This window comes from Vigna radiata, chromosome 6 (assembly GCF_000741045.1).
Source record: "Vigna radiata var. radiata cultivar VC1973A chromosome 6, Vradiata_ver6, whole genome shotgun sequence".
Lineage (NCBI taxonomy): Eukaryota > Viridiplantae > Streptophyta > Magnoliopsida > Fabales > Fabaceae > Vigna > Vigna radiata.
The window spans coordinates 30,911,389-30,921,084 of record NC_028356.1 but is presented as its reverse complement, the minus strand read 5'-3'; the positions used below and the strand labels follow the sequence as shown (position 1 = coordinate 30,921,084).

At 33.0% G+C, this 9,696-nt stretch overlaps 1 protein-coding gene across 2 annotated transcripts in view; it reads left to right on the top strand.

Annotated features, from left to right (window-relative positions):
• LOC106765323 (AFG1-like ATPase) overlaps window positions 1-9,696 on the top strand; it is a 14,406-nt gene extending 4,710 nt beyond the window's left edge. The window contains exons 7-14 of one of the 2 annotated variants that reach the window (XM_014649901.2): window positions 1,385-1,495; window positions 1,675-1,797; window positions 2,411-2,535; window positions 2,611-2,680; window positions 4,624-4,716; window positions 4,949-5,076; window positions 9,107-9,248; window positions 9,454-9,696. In XM_014649901.2, coding sequence (XP_014505387.1) covers window positions 1,385-1,495; window positions 1,675-1,797; window positions 2,411-2,535; window positions 2,611-2,680; window positions 4,624-4,716; window positions 4,949-5,076; window positions 9,107-9,248; window positions 9,454-9,555 — 894 coding nt within the window. In that variant the 3' untranslated portion in view covers window positions 9,556-9,696. Of the gene's footprint in view, window positions 1-1,384; window positions 1,496-1,674; window positions 1,798-2,410; window positions 2,536-2,610; window positions 2,681-4,623; window positions 4,717-4,948; window positions 5,077-5,457; window positions 5,531-9,106; window positions 9,249-9,453 lie in introns of those variants that run through there. The other variant, XM_022782441.1, reaches the window with a different exon arrangement.

The following is a 9,696-nucleotide window of genomic DNA, read 5'->3' as shown; positions in this document are numbered from 1 at the left end:
CAGAGGTTATTTAAGGGGTCATGGTCCCCATCTGTGAGCACAACGATTCATTCCTGTTTCTTTCTCTTTATCCCCATCAGAAGAGAAAATCTAGAGGGAACTAAAGGTGCTCTACAAAGGGAAGATCATAGACTATTTCAGATTGATCAGAGACTAATTCAGGTTCATTAATTATTCCCAATATCTTCAGGTACGCTTCTGCTTTACTATTTGGGAATTGGTTTATTGCTCATTCATTAGTATCTTCAATCATAAATTCTAACAATTGGTATCAGAGCACCTTGGGAAGCGTACCCGAAGACATTGTGACAATAAGTTTGCTATGAGCATAGCCCATAATCCAGTACAGCATGACAGAACCAAACACATTGAAATTGATAGACATTTCATCAAAGATAATCTTGATAGAAGCTTTGTGATTACAACTCATGTTCCTACATAACTTCAAATAACATATGTTTTTACAAAAGGGCTTCCTTCGAGTAGATTTCAAGATCTTGTAAGCAAGTTGGGAATAATTGATATTCATTTACCAACTTAAGGAGGAGTGTTGTAATTTGAGATAATATCTTTAGAATCTTCCTATTTAGAGGAAATAAATACCTAATCTTTTATTTTATTTTATTTTTCCTAGTTTTCCTATTTCCCTTTCTTAGGAGAACTAGATTATTACAAATAGAGGATATTAGAATGTATTTTTCATCATTGAGAATAATAATAGGTCTTATTTTCAACTACACTACTTTCTTTTATTTAATAATTAATGTTAGAATGCAATTAGCTATTAGCTGTTAAAATTTTTTTAGTCATCAGTTAACACAAATTTAAGGAAATTAGGGTCATTAATTCCTAATTATTAGGCAAGAATTTACTGTATTTGATTCTACAAATTGGTATAAATACATACTGTATGGTCTGCATTAGACACATAACTGTATGGTCTACAAATTGGTATAAATACATATTCTTCCTAGCCTTCCCTTTACAAAACTTCCTAAAAAACTCCCAAAACAACCCACATTCTGACTACATATAGTAGTCTTTTTACAACAATCCCATAACAGGCCGTTATAACAGCTTGTTATCCTTATTTCTCCTAACATACACTTTCCCACTGAACCTATCACAATCTTTATGGATTGCTTGCCTAGAAATATTTCCCCTACCTATATGTATACTTCAATTTCGTTTCATAGTATCTAGTGATAACTCTGATGGCATTGAAGCACCACTGTTTTTAGATGGAGTTGCACCAGTTTTTCTGTTTCTTTTTGGCTCATTCTTAGCATGATTGCTGAGCTAGCTCTGTATTGCAATGATTTATTTCTTCATTCTATATCTTTTAGTGTAGAATATGACTAAGTTTTGGTACTCTATATTTCAGACTGTTGATGTATTTGCTATTGTGGCTTTATCTGGAATTCTAAGCAGATTGCTGAGCAGTGGAACTATAATTGTGGCTACCAGTAATCGAGCACCAAGCGACTTAAATGAGGTGTTTTCTTTAGTAGTCAATCTTTCACAGTACCTGCTATCATTTTAACCAGTTTTTAATTGTGTTAGAGTCAATAACTACACCAATGACATGGCTTATACTTTTCTGTTTCAGAAGAATTAGATCCCCTTTCATCATAGACAAATTGGAAACAAGTTCTCACTCTTGCTTTTGTGCAGGCTGGTATGCAAAAAGAAATATTTCAGAAACTTGTCTCCAAATTGGAAGACCATTGTGAGAAAGTATTGATAGGGAGCGAAATTGACTACCGTCGTTTTATAGCACAAAAATCAGAAAACCAGGTGAGAATTGAAGTTATTTTTTTCTGAACCTGTCTCAATTATGAAAAAATAACTGCAAATGTGCTATCAGTTTCTTTCATAGTAGAGGAAGAGTAATCTAGCAACAACAACAACCAAGTCTTTTCCTAATTATTTAGGAATATAATTAGCACAAATGAAGCCAGTGTTTTAGGTTTTTAGAACAAATACATCTATACATGACATAATATTACGTCTCAAATACATTCTCTTTTATCTTTCTTTTTCCCTCAATACATAAATTCTTACAATTTTTAAAAAAGTCACTTGTAAGTCTTTTTAACTGATCATGTATTGGTCAATCCAATATTATAGAAATTTATGGTCAACCAGCCCAGCATAAAACCAGACTGTTATTTAATTGTGTGGATCTCTTAGATTTTGTTCAGCTACCCTTTCCCGTAACTTTATGGTATGGATCATGAGCTTTAACAGCCTATAATTTGCATAATTTTGTGTATCTTCATCATTAGAAATTATATACAATTTGGATTATTATATGGTGGATGTGTATGTAATCACAATAGTTGGGTAATCTTATTATGTATTTTGAAATTGGAACATATTGGAATTTTAACGGGCTATTGATACGTAGGTGCACTTTTTCTGGCCTATTGGAAAGGAAGCAACCAATGAATTTGAGAAAAAGTGGCATGATGTAACAAGCAGATTGGGAGGAAGAATAGTTTCCAACACCACCATCTCAGTGATGTTTGGAAGGTACCCTTTGGAAATTTAATTCTGTTAGATGAGATGAATAATAAACATTGACGGTATAATTTCATTCTATGCCAGGACACTTGAGGTTCCCAAAAGCTTTGATGGAGTTGCACGCTTTACATTTGAATATCTTTGTGGTCGTCCGGTACATTATTTCTTAGTTTGGCTGTTTTCCAAATTACTTTTTCAACTAATGCAATTATTAAAAAGGTTTAATTGCCTTTTTGGTCTTGTTATTTATTGTATTCAATTTTATCTCATTATTAATAGGTGGTTTAATATTGTTCTTTGACTTCAAGTGGACGTAATTTGGTCCCTTATTTTCTTAAAATTGAACCGACTTTGTACCTTTGTCTAAATTGACTTACCACTATTAGTCTCGATTCGTGACAGTGTCGCTAAAAAGAACCATTGGCACTAATTAGCGACAACCTTTTATTGATATTTTAAAACTGTTGCTGTTAATTAACATAATAATTTTAAGTCAATTTGGATAGAAGAGAACAAACTAGATTTGATTTAAAAAATAAGGGACCAGTTTGATTCATTTATTAATAGTGGGATGAGATTGAACAAAATAAATAAAAAGTAGGACCAAAAAGGTCATTAAGCCTTTGAATGTTATTGTGTGGTTTACTTTTATTTATTTTTCTTAGATGGCAAGTTGATATTATGTGTTTCATTAGACTGTTCATGACCCAAATGGGCAAGAACAACTTACAAGAGTTAGTGTTGTAATTAGAGAAAATATTTATAAAATCTTCTTAATTAGAAAAAATATCTATAGAATCTTCTTGATTAGAAAAAATATTTGTAGGATTTTCTAGATTATTTTTCAGTATATTGTTTCCTTATTTCCCTTTTTTAGAAGATTAGATTGCTAAAAATAAAGGTAAGGAGAATGTAATTAATATGAATGAAAATAATAAAGTCACTCACTTTTTCAACTGTTAGTTCATACTTCACACGTATGGGGGAACATTTGAATTAACTCTTTGCCTTCTGATGTTTATTATTGTTTTGGTGACCTTTGTAACTACTATTGCCTCCAGGGTAGTGAGGGTAGAGGGAACGGAGGTACTAGAGTACAAATTTAAAATAGGATAATGATATTTAGACAACATTTTTTTGACAACATTTGAACATTGATTATGTGTCAATCTGTGATTGGTCGTAAATTACTCCATAATAGAGTTTATGATTATTATTATTGATTATGGAATAATTTACGACCAATCACAGATTGACACGTAATCAATATTCAAATATTGTCAAAAAAATGTTGTCTAAATATCATTATCCTTTAAAATAATGTAAAACCTTCTTTGATAATAAGGTAGGACTTGAAATCCAAAACTGTTTAGAAGTGCTTCAAAGGTATCCTCTCAACCCTGATTCGTTATATTGAAAATATTTGAAAATTGATCCCACAATTTATGGATTTCTTAAACTATAGAAATACAGGTATTTACAGCATATTCTACTCTGATTACAACATAGAATTGGTTATATTTATAGCAGTAAACAATTGAAATTTTAAAACAAACTTTAAACTTAACTCAATCACACTCCCTCACACCAAAACCCAGACATCTCAAGCTGCACTACATATTTGTGGATGGTCGAATAATGAGTGACATGATAGGCCTAACAAGTCTTGCTACGATAAACCCACTTGTAAGATGAGGTTTGCATGTATTTATAAATTATAATTTGGTCATATTTTTATAGTTGATGTGGGATCTCTAGCAGAATTTTTCTATAACCTTTTAATAATAAACAAATTAGCCTCCTAAGTTTTTGAGTTTGGAATGTTTAACCTGAAGTATGAAAGAAGGGAGAAGGCTAAGATGAGTGGAAATCTACTTGAAGAAAGGGTACCCAAAATACCACCATGGGTTGATGTTTAGGTGATTGGTTGTGAAGACCTTAATGATTGTACAAATCCTATGCTTTGTGGTTATTCCCTTGCTCCTCAATTACTATTTGGCTTGGATTCAAATCATCATGGTTTTAATTGTTCAGTGTGATTTTTCAAATGCATGCAGGTGCACATCATATGCTCTCTCTAATTATTTTTATTTTCAGTTGGGTGCAGCAGATTATATTGCAGTTGCCGAAAACTTTCACACTGTGTTCATATCTGATATTCCAGTAATGAGTATGCGTATCCGTGACAAGGTATTTATAAGTACAAATAAGTTAGTTAGCCCCAATGCAGTGATAATTGCCTAATTTACTGCTTAAAAATATTATCAGAAACTGGCTTTCTTATTCTGCATCAGTATATTTTTAAAGATATTCCTCAAGTACATTGGTTAATTTTTTATCTATTATCCTTTACATTTCTTTACAAAACACTTGTTTCTGCTATCCGCGTCCTGTTCTGAGAAAAGAAAATTCTACATTTCAGGCACGGAGATTTATTACCCTTATTGATGAGTTATACAATCATCATTGCTGCCTATGTTGTTTGGCATCCTCTTCAATTGATGAATTATTTCAAGGAACCGAGGAGGGCACACTTTTTGACTTGGAAAGGTGATTTTATCTGTTTTGTGAGCTATATGATGCATGAAGAGCTTTGGATTACATAGTAGAGTTGTTTTAGACCCGCCTCACCAGAAGTAAAACTAAACTAGTCTAACCAGGTGAGCCTAAGGTTCCTTAGTTTGTGAAGGTATGAAGGAGAGTCATTGTGTGCAATCTTCCCCTTGCATACGCATAGTGTGTTTCTGGATTCAAGTTCATTACCAACCAGTCACCAAGGTTCAACTTTAGTGTTGTGCTACGGGATGCTACCTTTTTGGTTATTGTACTTCAATACACTATTTAGTCATTGATTCTGATGCTAGTTAGGCCTTGTAGCTGGAAACAAATGGGTTTGTGTAGCAAATTTCTAATCTTTTTTCCTCTAAATAGTTGTAATCCAAATTATCAAGCACATTGAGATAGTGGCACCAACACACTTTCGGGATCAATCAGATTATAAAAGGTGCAACTTTTTATTTCATTCGTAACTTATCTCTTGTCTCTAGTCTTTCACTACTTTGGAGTCTTCTCCATTGTTGTCCTAGACATTAGTCATCTTATGTTCTTAGGTCTATGTTTTCTTTATTTTCAAAAGAGTTTGTTGAATCATTTAAGTGTGATGTGTGTCATTGAGCAAAACAGCATTGTGCTACATATTCTCCTTGTAATAAAAAGTTTGATTCTTTTGATTTACCAAATTCTCCTTGCATCAAATTCTAGTATTACCAAATGCTTAATGATTCCTCACTTTTATTGATGATTTTACTCATAACACATGGATTTTCCTCATGAAAGAAAATTTTGAAATTTTTTCTTTATTTATAAATCTTTTTTGTATGATACACACATGATTTGGGAAGTCAGTTAAATGTGTGCATACTGATTATGGGAGGGGACATGTAAAACGATGACATGTTCTTTTTGAAAATGGTGTTGTTCATGAAAGAAAATGTGTGGATACACAACAAAATGATATTTTTGAAAGAAAAAGATAGGCACCTCCTTGAAGTGACTTGGGTCATTCTTTTCGAAGTGTCTATCCTTAAGACTTATTAGGGGCAGACTATCGCTGCCTGCCTCATTAACAAATTACTCGTGTGTTCTGAATGGTTTTAGTCTTGTTGAATCTTTATCATCTTTCTTTCTATTTGTTCATTTTGTGTAGCCTTCAAATTCTTGTTTTTGGGTGTGTTGCGTTTGTCCATTTTCACATTTAGTTTCCTGGGAAATTAGATCCTAAAGTCAGTAAGTACATATTCATTGGTTATGTTTTTGCTAAAAAAGGTTTATCTTTGTTACCATCCTCTGAGTCAGAAAATTATACCTCCATGGATGTCACTTTTTATGAAGTTGAATCTTTCTACACGCATCCTCAACTTCAGGGGGGAATTCTATAGAAGTTGAGCCTTTTGAGTCACTTGAGACGTCCTTTGTTCATTTAGTTTAGGAATCTTCTCATATTTTTATTATCATTGATACATCCTGCAAGGCTGTTTTTGATGAGGGCAGTTTTGTTTCTAAGCTAGGATCAATACTAGATATAGTGATACAAAGAGTCTCTTTCGTATACAATATCAATGGAGACGGGAGGATCCTACACTAGTCCAAGAACAGCTCCACTCTTCTTAGCCGGATGTAAGTATTTATACTTATGAACCTCTAGAAAATTCCTTGAATAGTAACTATGAACCCAACCTTAATGATGTGCCTATTGCCTTGAGAAAAGGAAAACGGTCAATTTGTGTCCACTAAGCACCTCTGTGTGAAACACCAAATTTTTCTCTTTGGCATTCATGTATTTAGGGTTCCTACATCACTACAAGAGGCAATAAACGATAAGAATTAGATTTAAGTCATAAATGAAGAGATGAATGTTATAGAAAAGAATCAAACTTAGGAGATTGTTGACTGGTCACAAGATAAAGAGGTTGTAGGATGTATGTGGATGTACATTGTTAAATATTGGTCTGATGACACATTAGATCTTTACAAAGCACGCTCAATTGCAAAAAGATATACTCAAACCTACGATGTTGATTAAGAGGAAACATTTTCTTCTAAGACATAGATGAATAAGGTTAGAATCATCATCTTGTTGGCAACACACTTTGGTTGGGAGCCACTTCTATGTGGCATAGATGAATAAGGTTAGAATCGTTGTCTTGTTGGCAACACACTTTAGTTGGGAGCTATAATGGTTTGATATGAAATACGTCTTTTTGCATGGGCATCTAGAAAAAGTTGATATGCCATCCCACATGACTTTGGGTCTATTGAAGAGAGGAATAAGGTGTTTATGCTGAAGAAAGCCTTGTTTGGACTCAAAACACTCACCCATGCTTGGTTTGCGAGACCAACTCAGATTATGATTTCCTTGGGATGCCATTGATGTCAAGGTGACCATACCCTATCTATCAAACATTCCTTTGAAGGGAAACTTACTCTTCTCTTGGTTTATGCAAATGATATGACTGTTGCAAGGGATGATGAACATGATAAACTAATCTTGAAAGAAAAGTTTGCTGCTCGATTCGAGAAGGATCTACAAAACGTGAAGTTCTTCCTTGGAATAATAGAAGTTGCCTACTCTAAAAGGGGCATCTCTATCTTCCAAAGGAAATATCTTCTAGGTCTGCTCATAGAAATGAGTATGATTGATTGCAAGGCCACCAGATATCCTATAGAACAAAAATAGAACTGAGAATGACGAAGATAGTTTTGTAGTGAATAAAGGCCAATATCAAAGACTTGTAGGGAAGCTTACTTATTTAGCTCACACTAGATTATACATAGCTTCTATTGTGAGTGTGGTTAGTTAATTCATCACGATCTAAGAGAATGACATTTTCAGGCTTTGAATATAATCCTCAATATTTGAAGGCAAGTCCATGAAAGGAATTGTTGATCATGACGAATGGAAAACGAAATATACAGATGTATGTTGATGCAAACTATGTTTAGTTTGTTATTTATAGGAGGTTTACCTCAGGATATTGCATACTCTTGAGTGGAAGGTTTAGTATGGAGGCAAAATTTTTGAGTTATGGAACAAGGGGCGGGTGAATTGTTATGGTTGAATAATATTGAAGTGAAATGAAGAATCTGTGACTCTCTTTTGTAATAATAAATCAGTTATTAGTATTGTTCAAAATACATTTCAACATATTATGACTAAGTACATAGAAGATAGACCAATAATTGATCAAAGAAAAACTGGATAATGGCCTTATAATTGCTTCCTACATTCCATTAGAACTTCAACAAGCAAAATTGTTTACAGAGAGTCTTTTTACATAACGATTTCATGATCTTATATGCAAGTTAGGAATAACATATATTCATTTACCACCTTAGGGGGAAGTGTTGATTTACGAGAAGATATTATCAATATGTTGAGTTAAAAAGATTTATTGTTAAATATTGTAATTATTTTTAGGTGGTAAAGTTCTATATGTACCATGTCAAGATATTTTAAGAGGTTTTAGATTTTATTCTGTCAAGATATTTAGGAAGTTTCAGATTTTATTCCTATTGGTTTTAATTTTGTATATTGACTATATCTTGTTTATTACTAGCATATCAATCCTTCAATCTCGTGGATTTGTTTCCTAGAATAGCTTGTGCTTGTTTCCTACGTTATCCATTCAATGTGTGTGTGTGTGTGTGAGTGTGTGTGTGTATATATATATATTAGATGTATGTAATGAGACTGAATAAGAGATTATTTTCTTCTAATATTGAGATACCCACATGCCTACTTCACCCCAATTACCATGATCATCATAGTTTCACCCAATCTATAAAAGGAAAAAGTTATTTAAATGTTGTGTTTTCCCATGGATTTTGCATTGGTTTACTATCAATGCATTTGATTCAGTTTTCCTCCTCATTTGTCATGTATTTTCAAGTCCTTTTACTAGAAGTTTCCAAATAATGAATTAAGCAATGCGGACTTCAGACTTATCAGCTTTGCTTTTGATAGTATAGAATTAAATGATTCACAGTTGACTTAACCTTCTCACTCCTGTTTTGGTTTCAGTTTCCAGTTTGAAACAGAGATTGATGGTGGGAAACTTCGTCGTAATGTCTTGGCAGAAGGCAGGGTGAGCTCAGCAGGTGCCCCTTCTAGTATCACATCCATACTATCTGGTCAAGAAGAGTTGTTTGCTTTTCACAGAGCTGTAAGTAGAAACTGTTCTCTGCTTTTAGTATAGAAAGTATATGTAAGAGAAATTAATCAATATAAAGGACAAGGGATATCTTACAAAATAAAAATAATTTTTATGGAGTCTAAAATATTAAATACATTTCTAAATTTATTTGTACAGCTCCTATACTTGGATGGAATAAGTAATTATCTATTAACATTTGAGTCTTCCTTTGTAGGTCTCACGGCTGATTGAAATGCAAACTCCATTATACTTGGATGGAGTTAGTAATTTCCACCCCTATTTTCAGAGGCAATATAAACAGTCACAACAATTGTGAGCCTATATTCTGATCCTTTAACCTGAAGTTTTATTTTTTTCTTTTTTAATTTCCTTGTTCTGCTTGAAACTGTTGTCTGATGTTAAATTGACTTTATATACTAGATATAATAATCTGTCAATATTGGTGCAGTTACAAGCA